At 38.1% G+C, this 24,130-nt stretch overlaps 3 protein-coding genes across 4 annotated transcripts in view; 2 read left to right on the forward strand and 1 right to left on the reverse strand.

Moving 5' to 3' along the window:
* The window catches only part of slc26a6 (solute carrier family 26 member 6), a 32,629-nt gene extending 12,361 nt beyond the window's left edge, over positions 1-20,268 (forward strand). Inside the window, exons 10-19 of the mRNA XM_049485607.1 lie at positions 103-180; positions 378-473; positions 6,636-6,742; positions 7,514-7,583; positions 10,276-10,368; positions 12,907-13,008; positions 13,161-13,334; positions 14,142-14,196; positions 15,439-15,557; positions 17,738-20,268. Coding sequence (XP_049341564.1) covers positions 103-180; positions 378-473; positions 6,636-6,742; positions 7,514-7,583; positions 10,276-10,368; positions 12,907-13,008; positions 13,161-13,334; positions 14,142-14,196; positions 15,439-15,557; positions 17,738-17,761 — 918 coding nt within the window. The 3' untranslated portion in view covers positions 17,762-20,268. The remainder of the gene's footprint in view (positions 1-102; positions 181-377; positions 474-6,635; positions 6,743-7,513; positions 7,584-10,275; positions 10,369-12,906; positions 13,009-13,160; positions 13,335-14,141; positions 14,197-15,438; positions 15,558-17,737) is intronic.
* The window catches only part of si:dkey-20d21.12 (uncharacterized protein LOC556245 homolog), a 231,458-nt gene that overhangs the window by 78,214 nt on the left and 129,114 nt on the right, over positions 1-24,130 (reverse strand). The window lies entirely within an intron of this gene.
* mgll (monoglyceride lipase) overlaps positions 22,814-24,130 on the forward strand; it is a 51,127-nt gene continuing 49,810 nt past the window's right edge. Inside the window, exons 1-2 of one of the 2 annotated variants that reach the window (XM_022666103.2) lie at positions 22,814-22,946; positions 23,671-23,742. The gene's annotated coding sequence lies outside the window, so the exon portion shown is untranslated. The remainder of the gene's footprint in view (positions 22,947-23,670; positions 23,743-24,130) is intronic. The other variant, XM_022666104.2, reaches the window with a different exon arrangement.

Consider the following 24,130-nt stretch of genomic DNA (forward strand, 5'->3'; position numbering starts at 1 on the left):
ATAATAAACCAACACCTTTAACCCCCCCATCCCCACCCCTGCTGTCTCACTCTGCTTACCTTCTCTCTCTCTCTCTCTCTCTCTCTCTCACTCTCTCTCCAGGTTGCAGGTGCTCTCTCTGCAATAGTGATGCTGGTGATTTTGCTCTGGATTGGATCTCTATTTGAGGATCTGCCAAAGGTAGCAAATATAGCATAGATGAGCTCTAAATAAACAGTGTATGTGTATAAATAAATATTGTGTGTATTGAGAGTGTGTGTATTGAGAATGTGTGTTTGTGTTAGGAGTGAGAGAGAGTGATGCATTTATATGCTCTAGGTAAAGTAAGTTGTGTAAGTGTATAAATAAATAGTGTGTGTTTGTGTGTGTGTTTCTAGGCAGTGTTGGCTGCTATAATCTATGTAAACCTGCACGGTATGATGAAGCAGTTTGCAGACATTCCATCTCTCTGGCGGAGCAACAAAGTGGACATGGTGAGAGACAACAGAACTGACAGTAGAGTGGGATGGAAATTGGAATAGAAGAGAAACAGAAAAAAGTATAGAATATAGTAGATTAGAGCAGAGCAGAAATAAAAAATGCTAATAAAATAAAAGAATATAAAACATAGAACAGGAGCTCCCAACCTTTTGCAACTGACAACCCAATCAACCCACAGTACAACTTTCCTGCTGCCTTCATGTTTCCCATGAAGTGATTGACAGGCAGCCTTCACTGGAACAGACCGTCTGCATTATATGAAGTAGTAGACCTGTGATCGGGCTGACAGGCTTTTAGCTGGTAAATCAAACTGTTGTTTGAAGAGAAAGACCAATCAGTGTATTGGGGCCGATCACCAATTGTCTTTCAACTCTGAATGCGCATTACAATAATGCAAGAAGTCCCTGTAGCTACTACACAGTGTAATAATGTTTAAATGTTTGCTGTTTTGTGGGGTTAGTGATGTTTGTTAGCTCTGCTACTCACAGTATGGGCTGAAAGACAGCAAAACTTTTCATGAAACATCTACATTAGCTGTTACTCTGCACTTGAAGCCTAGATTTAGAAGCTCACTGCTAGAATTTCTTCGTTTCTTCGATATATGCTTGTGTTTTTCTCAGTTCTCTTGGTTAGAGATACAATGGCTGCTTTACTTAAAGATGGTGCAGCTTTAGGGTATTTTGTTGTTGTTGGTGTATTAATCATTTATTCATGATGTGTAAAACCCACACCACATGACAGCTGTAATGACAACTGTGTGACTGTAATACACCAGTCAACAAGCTCAGCCTAAATATATTTTGTTTTGCAAATAAATTAACTAGTTATTTATTATATATATTATTAAATAACATTTGTTAAACTGTATATATATATTATGCAATTTTGGTCTATGATACACTGGGAAAACAGGTTGAAATCCACTGGCACAGAATATAATATCTTTATTGGAATAAAACAGAGCAGAACCAAATATAACAGGTTGGTGCAGAGTAATACAAAATAGAATAGAATGGATTTTTGTGATAACTGTACTATACATTCCTGTTATTAGAGGGGCCAGGGGCTCTGCAGTGTCTCCTAGGAGGAAGTTTATTAAAACCAGTGGGGGGGAATCAGAGGTTCTCAGAATCTGCTGTGCTTTTTGTTTGTTAAATATCTTGGGCACCTCTCACAGCGCTGCCTTAATCTTTCCCATGAAGTGATTGACAGGCAGCTTTGGTTGGAACAGACTGTCTGCATTATATAGAGTAGAGTTGTGGTCGAGCTGTCAGGCTATTAGCTGGTTAATCGTATTATTGTTTAAAGATGGACCAATCAGTGTTTTGGGGCTGATGACCAATTGTCTTTTAACTCTGAAGGCCACATGACTATAATGCAAGAAGTCTGTGAATCCCCTGTAGCTACAACACTGCTTACTGTTTTGTGAGGGTTAGTGGTGTTTGTTAGCTCTGTTACTCACAGTATTAGCTGAAAGATAGCGGTGGGATTGTCGTCAGTGGTATTTTCTAGTTAGTTACATTACATTACATTACATTTGGCAGACGCTTTTGTCCAAAGCGACTTACAATAAAGAAGAACCCATTTTTAGATAGGGCTTAAAGGAGGTCAAAGGGAAATAAAGGGATAGAGAAGTGAAGGAGGGGAAGAAGGAAATGGGGTTAGAAGTAGTTAGTGTGTTAGAGGTGTTAGGAGAGTAAGTGCTCTTTGAAGAGTTCTGTCTTCAGGAGTCTCTTAAAGATAGCGAGAGATTCTCCTGATCTGGTAGTGGAAGGTAGTTAGTTAGAGGTGTTAGGAGAGTAAGTGCTCTTTGAAGAGCTCTGTCTTCAGGAGTTTATTAAAGATAGTGAGAGATTCTCCTGATCTGGTAGTAGAAGGTAGTTAGTTAGAGGTGTTAGGAGAGTAAGAGCTCTTTGAAGAGCTCTGTCTTCAGGAGTCTCTTAAAGATAGCGAGAGATTCTCCTGATCTGGTAGTGGAAGGTAGTTAGTTAGAGGTGTTAGGAGAGTAAGTGCTCTTTGAAGAGTTCTGTCTTCAGGAGTCTCTTAAAGATAGCGAGAGATTCTCCTGATCTGGTAGTGGAAGGTAGTTTGTTCCACCATTGGGGAACTCTCTAGTCAGTGGTGTTACAAGCCTTTACAAGATTCCTAGAGGTCCTTAAAAAGTCTTAAATTTGCTGTAGGTTTAACATTTTCAGACATAGTGTTCAATGCCACTGAGAAAGCACATGCTAACTTTAGCGGTGAGTAAGCTAACGTTACCGGAAAGAGAACTAAGGTTAACAGAGAGCTAGCTAACATACTAACATCAGTTAGCTAGAAGCAAGTTAGCTACATTACTGGGAAGGAAACTAAGGTTAGTGGAGAGCTAGCTAACATAGTAACCTTAGCAGTGAGCTAGCTAACATGCTAACATTGTAACCTTAGCAGTGATTTAGTTACATTACCGGGGAGATAACTAAGGTTAGCGGCCTAGCTAGCTAACATTAGCAGCAAACTAGATAATATAGTAACATTAGCGGCAAGTTAGCTACATGAAGTTTTGATTTCCAATGCAACAAATTATTTTCTACCAAAGAAAATATGAGTACATTTATGGGTCTAAAATCACATTTATTGCAGTCTACAAAAAGGTCTTAAAAACCATTAAATTTGACTTTTAAAATGGTGCAAGAATTCTCTTTTCTCCACAAATTTAAACTGCAAAAGCTGCAAAAAAACAACAATTTCAGACTGGTGGCCTACGGCGTAACTCGATGCAAACCTTTGGGTTAGGCTTGATATATGTGGATTGTTGTCCTTATTACGCAAATATCTCCTGACTTCTTATTGTATCTGTTTGGTCACATAAAATATCTTTCATTAGGACTAAATTTAGGAAACTGTATCTCTAACTGAAAAAAACATTTCCTAACTTATTATCTTATCTGAACTCCAGATTTCCTACTGTCCTGTACTGTTTCCCACTGTCCTAGCTCAACGATAACCTCAGTGTTTTCCTGACCTCTGTTTCTATTGTTAGATTCTCTGTTAAAAAACAAGAATGTTATGCTCAGAAACGTTCAGCTCTACAGTGGAAAAGTACCAAATAATAGCTGGTTATAAACAGCATGATCAAGCATTTTTGAGAAGAAAGGAAGGAGAGATACCGGTCTGTAGTTGTTGATTTTGTCATCATTGAGCTTTGTTAGAGTGCGCTATCCACCCTAGCAATCTTGAATGCCGATGGTTCAATTCCTGTCAATCGCGAGCTTTTAACAATTAAGATGGCATAAAGAATTGTCCCCAGCTCGGCTGATGTGTGGCAGCCTCACCCTGCGTTCACACTAGAACACGACGACTTACTTGTGGGCATGTCAAAGCTCAACGTGCGCGTGTATCATGGTCCAGCTTCTGACAAGAAAAAAGGCACAAAATATGGTGTTGCTTTAACAGCTCTAAAAACATTTAGTAATTGTGTGTTTGAATTAAACATGTACAGGGGTTGGACAATGAAACTGAAACACCTGTCATTTTAGTGTGGGAGATTTCATGGCTAAATTGTATCCAGGGTAATGTCAGCACACCACCAAGAAGGACCAACCACATCCAACAGGATTAACTGTGGACACTGTAAGAGGAAGCTGTCTGAAAGGGATGTTCGGGTGCTAACCTGGATTGTATCCAAAAATATATATATATATATACTATTCACCCACCCAGTCATATTTATTTCTGCTTGAAAAATATACATTTTGGAGGGAAATATGGTATATATATATGAGGAAACCACTTTATTCTGAACGAAATGCAAAAGGAACCAAAAGTACAGAGGGCAGAAGCTTGAGGACTTCGGCCCGTCTTGTATGTGATAGGTTGCTTCACTGTGTCATAATTAATTTACATAAAGTTGAAAAAATTACAACTCTGTGTCACTTGTCGCTCTGCCGCGTTGACGCTTGTCACCTCTCGCGCGTCGCAGCAACAAATCATGCCCTTCCATAGAAAATGAATGGTTTCTTGTTGCTTTGGCGCTTTCCAGTGTGAACGCAGGGTCAGCTGGGACTCTGTATCAGTCATGTGGAATTGGTTTATACTCCACAGTGTGGTTTAAACTCGTCAACTGGAGGCCAAGTACAGTTTACACTCCATGGGCCATTCCCCATACTATACTAGGCAGCTGGGGTATTGGCACATGCAGCACTTGGCCTGAAGTGAGCCATAAATTTGGGCCAGAAAAAGGTCCTGGGAAATGGTCTAAAGCAGCATGTTGGATGGAATGAGGTCCTGAGGACAGGTGGTGGTGGAAGAGTATAGATAGTATTGAATTTCTTAAATAAGGTCAACAGACAGGATGTTTCTATAATGTGTCTCCAGACCTGGAGTATATTTACTTACAGAAGAGCTGTTCAGAGAGAGAGTCTGAGAGAGAGAAACGGAGAGAGAGAGAGAGATGGAGAGAGAGAAAGAGAGAGAGAGAGAGAGAAACAGACAGAGAGAAAGAGAGAGAAATGGAGAGAGAGAAAGAGAGAGAGGGATCATGCCCTTCTTACTCCTTACGTCTAACTTACCTAAACAAACAGAGAGCGCTGGGCAGTCAGGAGGGCGAGTCAGAGCAGAAATGAATAAATACACTCTTTTGGGGGATGGAGTGATGGGGTGAATGAGTGAAGGCTAAGAAAGAAAAACAGACAAAAACAGAAAAAAAGAGAAGTGAAATTAAAACACACACTGGAATGCAGGCCATGGCAATTCCTTCACACCGTCCTGAATGCAGGATCTGGCATTAATATTGTTTTTTATTGTTTGTGCGGAGTTCCATTATTTCTGCATTATTTTCTCATTGTGCCGCGTGTAGCCGGAGGGGCTGTGATGTCTGTTAGTCACACAGTTTTCTCCATAAACAGAGTCGAGGTGGATTTTTTCTGCGTTCCATTTTAATGATGTTCTGATGTTGAAATTTTTTTCAAGTTCCAAGAAGGAAATTTCAAATAGAACGTATTCAAAGGTGGATTTCCTACCCAGACAGTCGGAAAAGACAGAGAAAACCAGATATAAAAATCCAAGATAATTGCCCCACACATTAAGAGTAGAAAAATCAGTAGTATTATAAAGTTTATTATCAATTTTATATACTAGTCTCTCATTAAATCAGTCCTACACATAGAGAGAGTTACTAACAAAAAAACAAAAACATCAGAGAGTTACGAACACAACACAAAAAGACCAGAGAGTTAAGGAGCTCAGTATAACACATATCCACTGCCTTCCAAAAAGGAAGAGGAGCTGCATATTAGTGCTGATTAGTAATGATTATTTTGGTAGTCGACTAATCTGATAATTATTTTTCTGATTAGTCGATAAGTCAATGCTTATTTCTGCCATGTCCTTCATCTCTAAAACTATGAAAAACAGCTGCATATGAGATTTAAAAGGCATTTAAATGTCTGGATGTTGCTTAAACGTGGATATTTAAAGTACTGATATTTAGTGATTGAACATGTAATCTGTTGTGTTTAGACTTTTTTGAGCCAGAGCCGAGCTCTCAAAACCCAAGAAAAACAGCAAAACAACAGTAATCAGTCCTTTATTCAGGTATTTAAATGACTTATTAAAAGGTAAATTAGAGTGTTTGTGTTTCTGGGATTAAAAGTCTGAATTCAGCTGTAACTGGAAATATCTGCACTGATAAACTGTGCTGGACTGAGGTGCACAGCTTTCAACACGTGCTCACGTTTACAAGCACGTGCCCAACCATGTGGACGGAGGTCATGCGGTTACCCCAACCCCTCCCCCTCCCGCTCCCCATTGTGCTTCTCAGGCAGCAGCAGCCTGTCACTCACACAGACACAGAGACAGCGCTGTGTATCTACTTCTAGTGTCAAGAATCAAAACATTGCAACATGACGTGTTTGATTTAATTTCCTTAAGTGACGTCGCACGTCCTGCATCCTGTGATGTGACTATCCGCGATGACGATGCTTAAATGATATATCGTGCAGCTCTAAATCAACATTGTTGAATAATCGCTGCAGCCCTACTGCGTATGTGGTTAAAGTGTGTGTGTGTCAGGTTTTTAAAGCAGCTTTAAAGTGTTTTTTTTAAGCAGAGCTGTTATATAAAATGTTTTACTGACTGACTGAATGTGTGTATCTGTGTGTATCTGTGTGTATCTGCAGCTGGTGTGGCTGGTGACGTTCGTCCTGACCTTGCTGTTAAACCCTGATCTGGGTCTGGCCGCCTCCATCGCCTTCTCCATGCTCACTGTCATCTTCAGAACTCAGCTGTGAGTATAAACACCAAAATCATCCAAATATCAAACTGACCTCTAATATAAACAGCTCAGACGCTGCTATTATAGTACATCACTCATATGCACTTATAGTACAAACGTACAACCTCCTAATTTTTGACAATTTGCAAATGCTCCTCTTAGTCTTCTCAGTTAGAGCCATTCAGTAATGCTGTAGTCTAGCTACCAAAATGTATTGTATGCATTAATATTAACAAAAATCTGACAAAATAAAAAAACTCCATCTCGTGATATTGTTATATTGATATTGATATATCGATATTAATGAGAACAATACTGTTTACTGTATTTACTTTTAAATGTTTGTTTGTAGTTTATATGCATGCACAAAACATGCTATACTTTAGTTTTGAGAGATTTTTGTTGCTGCATTACTTATTTTTTGGTGTATTCTTTGTTTTATACAAAATCAGGGTCTTGGTAAGTTACTGTCATGTATGATGCTTTTATTATATTATGTTATATTCATGTAATAAATGAATAGAACTTGTTTAATGTTAATTTTGTTGCAGTATCAACAAATGATGATATTATTTTAGAGCCATGTCGCCCACTCCTAGCTACTAGTTGAATTAAGAGAAAACAGCAATTACTAATTACTTACTTACTTAAATATGATGTGTAATTATTTTGTGGTGTTGTTATTGGTCAGATTACAGTGGTCTGTAATAACATGTCCAGGGTTAACAGCTAAAAATGAGCCCATTAGCTAAATCTCTCTCTCTCTCTCCCTCTCTGTTCTAGGCCTAAGTATTCTCTCCTGGGTCAGGTTCCGGGGACTGATATCTACAGGCCGGTGGAGGACTATAATCAGGTACCGTTAGAACAGCATTATATCTTAATATTTTTATCATAATTTTGGTCGATAAAATGTATGATTCCAATATTTTTTGTCATCCCTCGTTCCCTGCATTCACTCCTATTCATCCTTAAACAATTGCAACTATTTGAAACACACCTAAATCATTTACCTGGTTGAAACACCTGGTACACCACACAACACTTATATAAATGCAATCACAGATATGGCAACAACCTCCCTCAACAGCTATACCACAGCAACATCTAGCAACATCTTATCAACTGCCAAGCAAAAAAAACGTAGGTACTGTATAGCAGCAAGCTAGCGACCACTTCCCAACCAGCTACCAACCAGTTAGCAACACCATAGCAACCACTTAGCAATACTTTAGCAAGCAACAGCTATTGTACTATAGTAACACTTTTGCAATCAGTTTGGATACCACCGTAGTTCCCATCTAGCAATCACATAGCAACACCATATCAACCACTTGGAATAAAATAGCAATCAGTGGGAACCACTTTAACTATATATATATATATATATATATATATATATATATATATATATATATATATATATATATATATATATATATATATATATATACCACTGTTATTCACACAGGTGCCTAAAACATTTGCACAATACTGTATATATATATATATATATATATATATATATATATATATATATATATATACCACTTTTATTCGTTTTTATTATAAGCTGTAATAGCAGTGTGTGCTGTGCTAATTTGCTCGTAGTAAATTTCCTTAGACTGTAAACTACAGATCCAGAACAGGTTATATTGATTCCTTGAGTCGTATTTTTGCGTGTGTTTCTGAGCGTTTTGCTGGTCTGGCTCAGCGATGTGCAGCGTAATGCTCTCGGCCCGTTAGAGCTCCGGTTTTGTTTTCTCCACGCTCGTGGGTGTGGGTGTTTTCTTTCATGTTGGAAACCAGTGCATCCAGCTCGCGACAAGACAACAAAAGAGCCTGCGTTATCACACAAAGCCCAGCGAGCGTCTGAAAGACAAAGCTCTGCAGAACCCAGAGAGAGAAATACCAGAGCTGCAGAGGAGAGACAGAGGAGAGAGGGACTGAAACCAGGTGAACCAGAACCAAATCAGCCAATTTACTGGAGAAGAAAATCCTTCTTATGTTTCAGTGCAATTCAGTGTAGAAGGATTTGATTCCAAGTCATTTTAAAGATTTCTCTTGCTCCATTCATCATGAAATAAAATGTATAGAACAGTTGATTTCTGGGTGTGTGTACACTTGTGTTTACTGTAAAATGTGTATTAAAATAAGGGTGATAATAGTGTGTATTAAAGAGAGTGTGGAACTGATATGTGCTGCCAGACGGACCCTTTCACAAGTTAAATGAAATGGGTTAAAAAAATAAATGCACATATTGTTTTCTTTACTACTAATCTAAAGATCAGCCAAGTGATGTTTGATCTCATAAACGAGGAATGATATGGACATAAGTGCAGATATTAATAATTTAACTGAAACAAACGAGACAAAGCAAACTAAACTACAAAGACAAGACTAAAGATAACAAAACTAGATAGATCAAACAAAACAAAGAAACAAAGAAAACAAGAAACAGATGAATTAAGACCAGACTATGAGCACACAAATCAGACCAAGAGATCACAAGGCACACAAAGAATACAAAAGATACAAGACACAAATGCTACGGATACAAGGGAATACAAAAAAAAAACACAAACGAGACATGGAGCACAGAAGGCAAACAAAAGACTCAACCAAGAACACTGAAAGAAAGAGGCTTATATACACAATAAGGATAAGGAACACCTGGGACCAGTAACAAGGAGGCGGGGTAACAAACAAGATGCGACTAGGGTGGATACAGGACTGTAATAAAACACACAATACTTAAAGAGCACATGGCTAGAAACACAAGACAGGAGAACAGAGGACAGGAGCACATGGGACCAAAACGGGAAAAAATACAAGACAGACACAGGATAAGGTGTGACATTTGATGTGTTCTTTAGATTTTCGCTAATGCTACAATGCTAATACAGATAACAGAACAACATTCAGCATGTGTCTTAAGTCCTTGGACCTGAACACACCTCATTTCCAGAACACCACACCCATCAGTGTAGATAGATTCAGAAGCTCTGCTGCTGTTTAAACCAGGCAGGAGGCATCTGTATCCTGATACCTGTATCATGATAGGTATCATATTGCCAAGATATTGCCATTTACTGCCCTACTAGAGATATGGGGAATGCAGTAACACTAATCATGTTAAAGGGTTAAAATCTTTGCTATTATTCAGGAACGCTGGAGTCCATTTTTAGATGAAGACAGGCTCTGAGGACTGCCTTTAAAGTCTTTATTAGTCTGTTCCAATCTGGAACCTGCAGAAGAAAAGCCTTCTTGGCAAACTCTGTGCTTGTTTTGGACGCAGACAAAAGTCCTGTGTTTTCATATCTGCAGTTTAAAGCTGATGATGACAAAGAGCTCTGAATTCCAGCCTTCTTACGTCCTGTTAACAGACCAGGTTAAATAACTCTGAGAAACTGAGCAGTGAATTTGATTACTGCCATGTTTTATAACTGTTGTAATAATTATATTCACTGATTTAAGCAATAGATTTAAGTGTATTCCAGGTCATTAGTGCAGAATGTCCTGATCTGTGTCCTGTGTTTTGCTTTCAGGTTACGCAGATTCCTGGTATAGTGATTTTCCGTTCGTCTGCTACACTATACTTCGCCAATGCTGAGATGTACACAGATCACCTATATGAAAAGGTATTCTTACACATATACACACACCAGTAGCTCTTACTTACACCCTTATAATATACAGCTCTGTAAAATGAAGAGATCACTTCAGTTTCTGAATCAGTTTATCTGATTTTGCTATTTATAGGTTTATGTTTGAGTAAAATGAACATTGTTTTTTTATTCTATAAACTACAGACAACATTTCTCCCAAAATTACAAATTAAAATATTCTCAATTTAAGCAGTTCAGTTTGGTGGTTTGATGGTGTGTGATCATCCATCTTCCTCTTGATTATATTCCAGAGGTTTTTAATTTGGTAAAATCAAAGAAACTCATCATTTTTAAGTGCTCACTTGTTTTTTTTTTTTTACAGAGCTGTATATACAACACTCTCATAACTATACTGATCTCATATTTAGCATTATTTTGTACTCCCTAAATGCCCATAAATGCCACGAATTAGATGTTCTCAACCTTTTCCAACTCACAATAAAAGTGTAATCATACTCTTTGTATGTTAATTAATTTTTAATAAATTTTATTTTTTGAAGCTGTTTGTTTGCATCAGGTGCCTGCAACTGAGATTTATTATTGATAAATTAATGAGATTGATTTATTATTTATTTATTTCTTAGACTGATGGAGTTTATTTTGTAAAGCCAAATGGCTTTGCTTTTGCTGTTACCTCTGCAATAGGATTTTTTTAATGATATTTATATAATGTTTATAGTTTGAACATGATTTAGCTCTTTTTTCCACTTTCACACAGAACATTCACTACTGCAATTTTAAAACAAATCATTTTGGGTTCTGAGTGGTCCAGCAGACTAAGGCACTGCCACTATGATCAGGAGAATGATGTTTCGAATCCCGCTCAAGCAGCTTGACATCAGCTGCCAAAGCCCTAAAAAAGCACAATTGTCCTTCTGTTTCTCTGGGTACAGTACAGTAGATGGCGCTCTCTCTTTCCCCTCATCACTTCTAGGGTGATGTGGATCAGCACTAGGCTGCGTCTGTGAGCTGATTTATCAGAACCGAGTCGCTGCGTTTTTCTCCGAGCTTTAGCGCTGTGATGCTACTCGGCAAAAAGGTTTAAAAAAAAGGCGGAGTCTGACTTCACATGTATCGAAGGAGGCGTGTGCTAGTCTTCTTAACCCTCCTGGTGTTGGAGCATTATAGTGATAGAAGGAGTCCTAATGAGTGGGTTGGGTAAAAACATAATTTTCAGCAGGGTCATGTGGTATATAAAGGTCTAATGATTTCAACTTTTGCACATCCTGCTTGTCTCCACAAGAACTTCTGTGTGCCGAGGCTTTAAGATAGAGCCCTGTGGGACTCCAAACGATAGGCTAAACCAAACGGTTACCAATTAGAGGCAGAAAGTGTTTGCTTTAGGATTAATTACTGAATAATAATCCTCGGGCTCAAAGGATTAATGCTCACAAATCCTCTCAATAGGATGTAGGTTTTCATTTACTGCTAGAGGCACATAATTATAAGCACTTGCATGATTGTACACATACAGTATAGAGCACATTTATCATAGCCATGTAATTGGATCTTGGGCCAAAACATTAAATTATTTGGACAGTTTGGTCAGTTTTTACTTTGTTGATCAAAAATGTCCCAATACAGAAAGTTTCTTCTGACAGTTAGGGTTGCCAGGTCCAACAAAAATATCCAGCCCAACGTCTGTCTTTCAGAAGCTTAATCTATCCCAGCTCTAACTTATTATTTTGTTTATAAGGGAATTATTATCAGTATTGCTATATATCATGAATAATTTATAATACTGTAACATTTTTTATAGTGTTATATTAGTTCTTTTCCAACGGTTTTATATCCCAGTCAAGAACACTTAATAGTAATGTAATTAGCTATTACAAAATTACTTCTTTTTTTCTCTCTCTCTGTCTCTCTCTCTCTCCCTCCTCTTTTCATGCTTTTCATGTTCTCCTCGTTTTTATTGTTGTAATCAATTGTTTGCCCAACATTTTGACGTAACATCCGAGGCAACACACACTTTTATTTTATTTTATTTTTTTTGTCGGCCACGGCCCAAAAAAACACACCTGCCACCCCTGATTTTTCACCCACGACTGGATTTTCAAACAAACCCAACTTGGCAGGAAAACCGCAAATCTGGCAACTGTGCTGACAGTGCAACTATTTACACAACCACAACTTATACACTGTCATCTAACACACACACACAATATTATTACACTAATGAAATTCTGTTCTGACCCTTTTTTTCCACACAAACAGTGAAGCTTGACATGATTAACGCACACTCTTCGGGTTCCACTGCTTTTAAAATTCGCCTGTTTGTCCATTGATTTATTCCTTTTAATCCAATATAATAAAAACTTAAATAGTGCAACACCATAAAAACATCACAGAAATGTCAATCAGCATCACAAACTATTTTTTTGCAATATTTTGCAAAACACAATCATAAATATCTGCTGCTTCAATTCAAAGGAAAATAAATACACAAAGCCTGTAAACTTAAATAATACATGTCTGTATATATATGTGTGTGTTTGTGATTTTGTGCAGAGTGGGGTGGATGTGACTAAGCTCCTCAATCACAAGAAGAAACTGGAGGCCAAGCGACTCCGACAGGAGAAGAAAGAAGCAAAGAAAAAAGCAAAAGAGACGGTGAGGACGTAAACATTCAGAGAGCTGGCGCCGTGTGTGTGGGCAGCTATGTGTGTGTGTGAGAGAGAGTGTGTGTGCTGTGTGTGTGTCTGTGTTTATTTGTGTACAGGCCTGTGAATTCCCAGGTAACTGCTGTTCTCTGTTTTGTCCAGGTGGAGGTGTCAGAGCTGACAGGTAACGGGCAGCAGAGCGGTAAGGATGTGGTGGTCGTGGTGGCCGGACCCCAGCTCGACCCCAGCCTCGACCCCTCCCTCCCCAAGGCCATCATACTGGACCTCAGTCCGGTTAACTTCCTGGATACAGTGGGAGTGAAAACATTACGCAACGTGAGCATCCTGAGATAACTCCAGTGTTATAAATAGCACATGAATATGTTAAATATATTGTATTGTATATGTAAATATTATATTTATATATTTAATTATTCAACAGTTTAAACTGGAAACACACAGATACTGAGCCATACTTAATTTTTTTTACTCTAGTCAACATTTATTTTACATTTATACAGGGTTCATACGGAAAAACCTAGAAAAGTCATGTAATTTAAAAATAGCAATTTATTATAATGATGGACCTGGCACTCATCAGGACCACCCCAGGAAAGGAAGAGCGAGAGTTTCCTCTGTTGTACAGGATAAAAACATTAGTTTACAAACAATAACAATTTATACATTTTTTAAAGTTTGCATACAACCTGTTTAAAAAACAATTTGAGCAGAGATTTGCATTTCATTTATCACTATTTTGCATTTTGTTTTCCATGATTTACAATTTACCACACAGATTACAAGCTAAATTAATGCTATAGTATTAAAAAAAAAGATTTTCCTCAAAGACATCATCCATAACAAACTTACAATTTATATTTACATTAAAACCAATTATTTTACATATTACACCACAGGTCTGTCACTCTTTAACATTATATTACTGAGTTACCAGCCTCAGAAACAAACACAAGTTAACAGCTCCCCAGATAAAAGCATCTAAATGCTTCTTCACAGTATAGAGTATTTTGGTTTGTTTATCACTTTTAAGTATTTAGCTATACAACTATAAATATACTATGACAATTTTATAAGTGGACAATTATACATCTCTCTCTCTCTCTCTCTCTCTCTTTCTCTTAGATCATTAAAGACTACGGGGATGCAGGAGTTAAAGTGTTCTTATCCGGCTGTCAGAGTGAGTGATGGATATAAATATACTGTGTGTGTGTGTGTGTGTGTGTGTGTACCTATAAGTGCTTTTCTAGTAGTGTGTGTGGGTGTTGTGGTGTTTTTTTAGCTTATCTGTCATGTAGTCATAACACAGCTGTTTTCCTGGGATTCTGTTTTGTTTTTGTTGTTTTCATTGTTTTAGTTGTTGTTTTTGGATCTACAATTATATAATATTTTATGAGGAAAAAAACAATGCATTTAATGTATTTATATTGTAATTTGTGAACAGTTGTTCCCACAAGAAGATAACTATAGATATGAATATTATGAGTATTTTATATTTATATTATACTGTAATATATCCCTTATATATGGTATGGAGCTCCATCATTCCAGAGAACACCACGGATCAATACTGGGGGTTTATACCCCTCTATATCCATTATCTGCTCCAGAGGGTCCTATTCTATTGGCAGTACTTCTCTACTACAGGGGTTAGACAGGCTGTGTGTGTGCAGTTGCACATCTGTCTCTGCAAAGGATAAATGAAAAAAATAACTTAATGTAATTGGACATATACATTGATGTGCCATAAGTCATGGAACAGAAACTAGTATTGTCTTCATCTATGTGTCTCTTTCTCCCCTCTCTCTCTCTCTCTCTCTCTCTCTGTCTGTCTCTCACTCTCTTTCTCACTCTTTATCACTCTTACTCTCTTTCTTTATCTCTCTTCTCCCTCCTCTCCTGGTTTCTCTCTTTGTCTCTCTTTCTCTGTTTCGCTCCCCTTTCTCTCTCTCTCTCTCTCTCTCTCTCTCTCTCACTCTCACACACACATTTTGTCACTCTTTGTCTCTCTCTCTCTCTCTCTCTGTTTCTCTCTCCCTTTGTCTCCCTTTATCTCAATATGTCTTTCTGTTTCTCTTCCCCGTTGTCTCTCTCTCTGTTTCTCTTCCCCTTTGTCTCCCTTTGTCTCTCTCTCTCTCTCTCTCTGTCTTTCCCCCGTTGTCTCTCTCTTTCTGTTTCTCTCCCTCTTTCTCTCCCTTTGTCTCTCTCTCTCTGTCTCTCCCCCGTTGTCTCTCTCTCTCTCTCTGTTTCTCTCCCTGTTTGTCTCCCTTTGTCTCCCTCTCTCTGTTTCTCTCCCTCTTCGTCTCCCTTTGTCTCTCTCTCTCTGTTTCTCTCCCTCTTTGTCTCCCTTTGTCTCTCTATCTGTTTTTCTCCCCCGTTGTCTCCCTTGCTCTCTCTCTCTCTCTCTCTCTCTCTCTCTCAGGTTGTGTTATTGAGAATTTGGAGACGGGAGATTTCTTCAGTGAGAAAATCACTAAAGCCGTGATCTTCTCTACCGTCCATGACGCTGTCCTACACTGCCAGGAAGAGGACACCAAGAAGGTCAGACATCACACACACACACACACACACACACACACACACACCACACACACACATATACACACACACACACACACCAGTTAGGCTTAATTAGAGGTAATGGTAATGAGGAAATGCTAGACTGTAGCTTTTACATGGTGGAACACTTTAATCAGCCCAGTGATGACTAGACACAGCACATGATTACACACCCACCCACCCACACACCACACACACACACACACACACACACACCGTCACATAAACCACATATACACCAGTCATTTAAACCCTGCCTCTGTTTTTCCACCACATGGACGTTTTGTAGGTTTTATGACTCGTATAGGCCTTTAATCCCAAAAATAAAGCTACTGCTTCACTTCAGACTCCAGACTACCTCACTAAGGGTGTCCACAGATCCTTAAAGAGCCTTAAAGTTTTTTACATTTGTCTATCTTAAAACAAAAGGCCTACATTTGTTTTAAAAGTTTTTTCTGGAATTTAGTTTATAGATTAACATACTGATGGAACTGTCTGCATTTCCCACGGCTTTTATATAAAACACGGTGTAAACATAACCTCCTTATATTTCAGTTAAATATGAGAAATAGTGTAAAATATGAAAATCACTGTTATATAAAAGAGTTATCCTCCCAGCCCTAATGTGACACAGGTTAAAAAAAACTGAATCTGAATCTGATATTTTCAGACCAATACTACAGAAGTAGGTGTGGCTCAATAACATGTTCTTTTCACAGTGAGCTGAAACACGTTTCAGATGAAACCGAAACTTCACATGAAGCGCAGCTCTTCAGAGCGTTAGCATCAGTTTGGGAGTGTGAACTGTTCAGACCAAAGTCAGATACAGATCACATTAAAAGATGTGAAGTGTGAACAGACTGAACTAAAGTGGTATTATTTTCCGATACCTGCAGATCATCCACTCACTACCTCATGACCTCAGGGTGACACTTTCAGCAGTTTCAGCAGTCAAAGCCTCCAACACTGAATTCCTACAGTTTAAATAACAAAGGCTCTATGTTGTTCTGCGAGTGTCCGGTTGATCCAGTTCCTCCTTTGTTGTTTTAACACAAACCAAACCCAAAGCTTTAAACCCTGAAGATCAGAGAGCTGGAATTCACATGCTGAAGGCGTGTCCAGCCGCTGTTATGAAGCAGCAGAAGTCGAGGGACACGTGGAATTCTTCTTAAGATTGGTCATTCCAATAATAAACACATTTTAACGTGTGGAAGTCAGTCAAATAAAATTTCACATTACATAAAAAGCTTTCATGTTTGATTAGGAACATTACTGAAAATCAGAATTGTAATTTTAATAGAAAATATAAAACAAATATTTGAGTAAATCTGCTCATGTCAAAATATAATGTAATGTATAAAATCATAAAATTGTCTCTTTCCTGAACTTTTTAACATTTTATAATCAATATTTTTCTGAATACAAATCAAACAGTTAATCTCCTCCAAACCTTTAGTTTTGTTTGTCTATTTTTTATGTCTTTATTTTTAAACCTGCAGAATTTGGGTGTGATTCCTGATTGATTGTTACGGATCTGGAATTACTGTATTAAGTGGAGTAGAGAGAAAACGAACAGGCAGCTTCTCCAAGTGTCCTGTAGGAGATTTAAAAATATAAATAAATTATTTTACTGCAGGAAAAAAAGGGTTTTGTATCACCTACACCTGTAGCCCGAATACGGGACAAGACATTTTAACAGTGGCTCATTTCTGCATTACACTCTGTTTAATGCCTCTTTCTATTCATTTTAAATTGTTAAATAGTGCATACAAGAATATTGTTTAAATAAAATAAATGAATATTTTTTAACACCCAATTTAACCTCAAATTTGAACTGTGTGTGACAAACTTAATATTAACTTGATTTGAGATAAATACATAAAAATAGTTCTAAGAATTTCTATTATTTGCGAGTGATCAGATCAGGTGTGTGTGTTTTAACATCACAAATCTATCTTTATATCTTCGCGGGTTGCAGTTATATCAATTTACTGTAGGAAACAGTAATTTTGGCCACACTTTTGAATCGAGAATTTCTTGTTCTTTTCAAAATACTTGAAAAATTAAGTAAAAACATCTAAAATGTTCTTATTAAAATTGTATTAAATCTAGGTACTGAACTAAAACTGCACTATTATTTTTTTTATTCTGTTTTTCTACAGTTAAAGAATGGAACGCATTTCTAAACCCAGATCCAGACCCACCTCACATGTGGAACAGCATGAGAAAACATCACTTCCTGTCTCATCAGTGTCATACAGAAACCTCATATCTCCTGAGCAGTGAGCAGTGATAAAAAATAACAATTAACTTAAATCAACAAGTTACTGTACATTAAAAAAAAATCTTAAAAGTAATTTTAGACTATTTTGATTGGGCGTTTATGATGAATCATGTATGAAAATGTAAAGAGCAGCTCCTGATTTGAATTGAAAAAAAGGGGTTGTGAGTTTTTCTTATGAACACCATGATTTGTAAATCTGTCCCATTATTAAATGGCTGTTTGTAATGATGCTGATATCTAGAACAACCTGTGGTTCCCTACAGTATGCAAACATCAGCATGTCGGAATCTGCTGCCACCTTAAATCACCTGTAAGAGGAGGTTCATCACCTGGTGAGAGAGTTCAACTGGTTTGTGTTGAACTTTATTTGAAGGGAACCTACAAAAAGGCTTCGAAACACATAAAAAAAACACTGTTTGAGTATGTATAAACAGCTTATTATATTCTATTCAATTCTATTCTAAGTCTCTGTATGATATTGATATAACATGCATGTTGCAGTGGTGAATATTATATTTAAAGCTTCACATATATATATGCTTTATTCAAAACTCATGTTTTTGTATTTCCACTTGAGTCCCGACACTTCACCCCCGCCCATTAGATAATTTAAAGAAACCATTTCAGTATCTATTGCAACCTCAGAAAAGTAGAAATTAGCCAGCAGACTGTTTTGCTATTCAGTACAAACTCCCTTCAGTTCTTGTCTTTTGCCGTTTTCTGGTTCAGAACCTCAGACAGATTCAACAGGATTAACCAGCAGACTTTGTTTGAGGGAGAGATCTATACCTTCTGTTTGTGGCGAGTCAGCAGATGAGGGAGATGTAAGAACATTCAAATAAGACTTTTTTGTGCTTCTATCACAGTTAAGCATTAAACTAGTTCGTGTTTTGAATTTTAGCACAAGCTAACGCTAACGTGTGCTAAATGCTTAGCGTAAACATAGAGCAATTTTGGCAACAACTTATTTGCATAAAAGTGACAGAGCCCTTAAACGGCTCATTCTAAAAAGGGACTAACACTCTGCATTGCCGAGTAGCATCACAGCGCTAACGCACGGAGGAAAGCGCAGCGACTCGGTTCTGATACATCAGCTCACAGACGCAGCCTTGTGCTGATCCACATCACCCTAGGAGTGATGAGGGAAAAAAGAGAGCGCGATCTACTGTACTGTACCCACCCAGAGAGAGCAAGAACAACTGTGCTCTCTCAGGACTCCTCAGGTCTTATGAAGCCTCTGTGTAGGAAGCCTTAAAATATTGTTTTATAATGTTTACGCCCACGCCCACTATCACAGCCCGGCATATAATCACCAATAATCACCCTCACTAACTTATTACAGTCTGATTACAGTCAGCGCTTATATACTCACACACACACACACCTCTAATAATAGGCATACAGTGTCCCCAGTGCTGTAGCGGTGATGGAGCACTGGGGACACTGTATGCCTATTATTAGAGGTGTGTGTGTGTGTGTGTGTATATAAAAAGCCTGATTGTTTGTTTGTTTTTCCCAAGAATGACTTGATAAGAATCACTTGTGTATTGGAACACATTTCCCCAGAAGTTCATCTATAAAGTCAAACTCATTTCACAAAAAAAATGATGACTAAAACTGACTTGATAAGTTTCGCAACTTTCTGCATTCGCTTTTTTTAAGTAACTCTAGTTTCAGATAAATTTAAGTAACTTCAACTCGGTTTCAAGATTTAAATGTTACATACATAGATTAATACATGCCATCCATGTGTTGAGACATTGAATATGTTTGTTTTAACTAAAAATATAAACATTTCAGGAATTATAATATATTATGTATCATAAATTATTTGAGTAATTGTAATTAGGTAATATTGTTCACAGAAATTAAGTAAAGTTTACTAAAAGAAAGGATTGATTCAGTAATGTCAGCACACCACCAAGAAGGACCGACCACATCCAACAGGATTAACTGTGGATGCTGTGAGAGGAAGCTGTCTGAAAGGGATGTTCGGGTGCTAACCCGGATTGTATCCAAAAAAAATAAAACCACGGCTGATCAAATCACGCAGAACTGTCCGTCACCACAATAAATTATTTTGCTCTAAAACCAGGCGTTTCAGTTAAATTGTCCAACCCCTGTACAATGACATTGTAATCCCACACTTTCCTCTGGGTGCATCTATTGCTGCCGTTTCTTTGCGGATGACTGTATAAATAATCACTGTACATGAGTATGATGACTTTTTTTAAGGCAGCCAGTTTAAAAATCTTTAGAACAGTATTAAATGGGATAAATACAGTATGTGTATAAGATTATAACATGTTAGCTAGTGTTTATTATAACATTTCCTGTTTGTAATGAATTTTCGCAAAAGATTATTATAACCTGTATATTAACTTATGAACAATAAAAATTAAAAACTTTTCTGTTGACTCCTGTGATTTTGACTGAGATATAAATCTATTATTATTATTGTTCTGTGATTTTGTTATTTCTCATGTCTCTTTTGTAACCTACCCCTTGTTTTTTCGAGTGTAACCCTTCCCCTTAGATAGATGCAGACAGAAAGACAAATACTGTATAGATACCAAATGACAGTTAAAGCAGAGAAGAGGAAGGGGTAAAATCCCAATACAGAACCTGGTACAGAAATACAGCTCTGGAAAAAAAAATTACAGAACACTTATAAATGATTAGTTGAAAACCTCTGGAATATAATCAAGAGGAAGATGGATGATCACAAACCATCAAACCACCAAACTGAACTGCTTGAATTTTTACACCAGGAGTAAAGCAGCATAAAGTTATCCAAAAGCAGTGTGTAAGACTGGTGGAGGAGAACATGATGCCAAGATGCATGAAAAAAACTGTGATTAAAAACCAGGGTTATTCCACCAAATATTGGTTTCTGAACACTGATTCTGCCAAGAGATAATCGCATGTCTGAAGCCACAACATCAGTGGGTTTTTAGGAACAGCACAGGAAGTGCTGGAATCAGCAGAGGAAGAGGTGTAGCTGCTGAAATGACTGTCTTGTCGTTTCTTCAGAACACAGAATTCTACTGTAAACAGTCTCTACAGAGGGACTGTGGGAATAATGCTGCTTTATGAGAACAACTGTAAACAGCAATAAGCTGTGTGCACAGTATAACAGTGCAGCAGTTGGCCTTTACAAGCCTCCAGTTATTTAAACCCTTTTAAAGCGTAACGTTGCTCTGAATGGAGCAGCTCTTCTGGTGGGGCAGCTGATTCAGTAGATCTGGGACAGGGTTTAAATCAGGTTGCTGACCTTCACAGAACAAACACACACAGGCTAACCCTGCCTGAACTGAACCCGCCTCCACCACTGCTCTCTACACTACAGGCCTTCTCTATTCTTTATAACACTACTGACACAGGATACAAGAGACAGTAGATCAAACTGTAGGATAATACAGTAAATATTTATCTGTTATATATTATAATAATGATATATTAGAGTGATTCCAATTTTAGAGTGAAAGAATTCAAGTTTTTCGGAGAAAACTGTTTTAAACTATTGAAAGGAGACCCTCTTTTAGTTTCCTGTTTTATCCTCTATGCTGGATATAAGATGAGATTGAGAGGGTTGGGTTTGGAGGTTCTACAGGTTCTGTATGGATCCTGCAGCACATTTACCCACAGATGTTGCTACAGCTGGACCTGTAGATCCTGTAGCGCTACACTCGTATGTTAAAGCTGAAGTTGATAATCCTCAGATCATCAATCAATCAATTAATCACACCAGCAGTCTCATTAGGCTGGAGGGGTGGGTTAGGGGAAGGCATAGGGCTTGTTCGCCCTTCATACAGAGATTTTTCAGATTCAGTTCACTTCAAACCGAAGGGTATGAGAATCACTGGTAAGAAACCCACAAATATATACTAATTTTCCTTGTTAAAAGTGACGACTAGCAATATATTACCTTAGTTTAATGTGTACTTTCAATGTTTCATGGCCAAATTCTTCATAAGAAGGATGAAAATTATCCCGAGCAGTTTTTATCTTAGTAGCTAGCTAGCTAACTTTCCCGTTCCACCTTAAATGGTGCAACAGACAGCAGGGGCTGCAGCATTTAAGGCGGAACAGAAAAATAAAATTAATTTAAATTAAGTACAACTAATCAAAGCTAATTTCAGCTCCACTTCGCAGAGTTAAGAATTAAGGAATGGAAAAAAATAAATCATTTCTACACCATCTCCCCCTTTTCTAAAGACATACCATAAAATACGCCCTAAAGTTATCTAGTTAACCAGCAGCAGCAGAAGCAGCAGCAGCTCGGTTACTGAACTTTAGCTTTAGCGCTCCTGATGGCGTATCGGTGGTGATGTATGAAGGGTTCCCCAATTCTTAGAGGGAGGATTTTACCCACTCCCCTTGTATCTCTGTTCCATGGGGAAGGGTTACACTCAAAAACAAGGGGTAGGGCCAAGGGGTGAAATGAGATTGGGCATTGATCTTTGAGTGCATTGTAGAGGCGTGTCTAGCAGTCAGTGATCTCTCACCAGGAGGTACACTACCCAAAAGTATAGCCTCTGGGAGCCTTTTTATCGATAGGGCTGTAGGGGAAGCATTTTAGCTTTTACGCCCTCTTGTGGTAAGAACCAGCCTTCAATCAGACTACACCTGTAATTATGTACATATATCTGCATATCTGTTGAATATTTATTTATTATTATTTATATATATATATGCTAAACATTTTATATATGTTATCTGTAAGGAGAGCTGATACTGGTAAGAACTGGATTAGACTGTCCAATTTAATACTGACCAACACCCAGCTGCACAGCACTGACCACTGAGTGTGTGTGTGTGTGTGTGAGAGAGAGAGAGAGAGAGAGAGAGAGAGAGAGAGAGAGAGAGGGTGTGGGTGAGAGTGAGAGAGAGAGAAAGAGTGAGGGAGGGGGGCGGGGCTGTATCAGTGGTTCTTCCAGTAGCTCTCTCTTCATTCTCCACCTACAGGCGCGAGAGCAGCATCTGTGCGCGCGAGCGAGCGGAGCCCGAGCAGCACGCGAGACCCCCATATATACTCGCACGCGCGCGCGCCGAGCGCCAACTGAGCACGAGCTTACCGGACTGAGGTGAGTCCAGCGGCGGCTTTGATCCTTTCTTTGATCTGTACACACCATCTAAACTTCACACACACATGTATACACATATATACACCACAGAGTATATACACAGCACAGGATATACACACACACACACATATATACACCACAGGATATACACACAGCACAGACACAGACACACAGTATATAAACGCACACTGAATATACACACATATATACAGACACACTCAGTAAACACTCACAGTATATACACACATAGACTCATACATACACACATACAAATACAGCACACATACAGTATATACACACAGAGACTCATACATACACACACATATATACAGCACACAGACACATACATAAACACAAACACATTCATATATAGACAGCACACACACTCACACACATGTATATATACAGCACTGATAGAGACACACTATATATACGTACACAGAGTATACACACACATATACATATATACACCACATAGTGTATAGACACACACTATACACACACATATTATACAGCACAGACACACAGAGACTCATATACACAAACACAACACATAGCTATACAATAGTATACACACACACATACAGCACATTCACATGCATAGTATATACACACTCATATAGCACATACACATGCATAGTATACACACACTCACATGCTGCTGTAGTCTTTTAACTTAGAGCTAAAATTAAGTCTCTCTCTCTCTGCTCTATTTTTACTGCAGTGCTGTGTGTCCAGTGGTCAGTAGTCCGGCTCTGTGGTCAGGAGCTGCTGCCGGACAATACACTCTCTCGAGGTGTGTTAAGGCTACTGTGTGTGTGTGTGTGTGTGTGTGTGTGTGTGTGTGTGTGTATTTAGTGCTTTTAACCCAAAGTCCCAGAGGACAGCAGGGGTGATTGAGTTAATGGGTTTGTGGGGACATTTGACAGGTCCTCTGTATGGCAAATGTTTTTTATTATTATTGTTCTGAAAAATTTAAAAATCTATATGAATTGTTTTTGGATACTTGGTTTAAATGCCTTGCTGGGCAGTACTTATATTTTCGCTAATTATGATTATGATTATGGGGAAATTTGTACTTATTAGTGCTTTTTATTGAATTAAGGGAGCTTTTATTCTGTAAAAAAGCTAGTAAAAACACATAGATTCCCTTTTAACTGTTGAAGTTTGCCGTAATTGTGTGT

This window comes from Astyanax mexicanus, chromosome 12 (assembly GCF_023375975.1).
Source record: "Astyanax mexicanus isolate ESR-SI-001 chromosome 12, AstMex3_surface, whole genome shotgun sequence".
Taxonomy (NCBI): Eukaryota; Metazoa; Chordata; class Actinopteri; order Characiformes; family Acestrorhamphidae; genus Astyanax; species Astyanax mexicanus.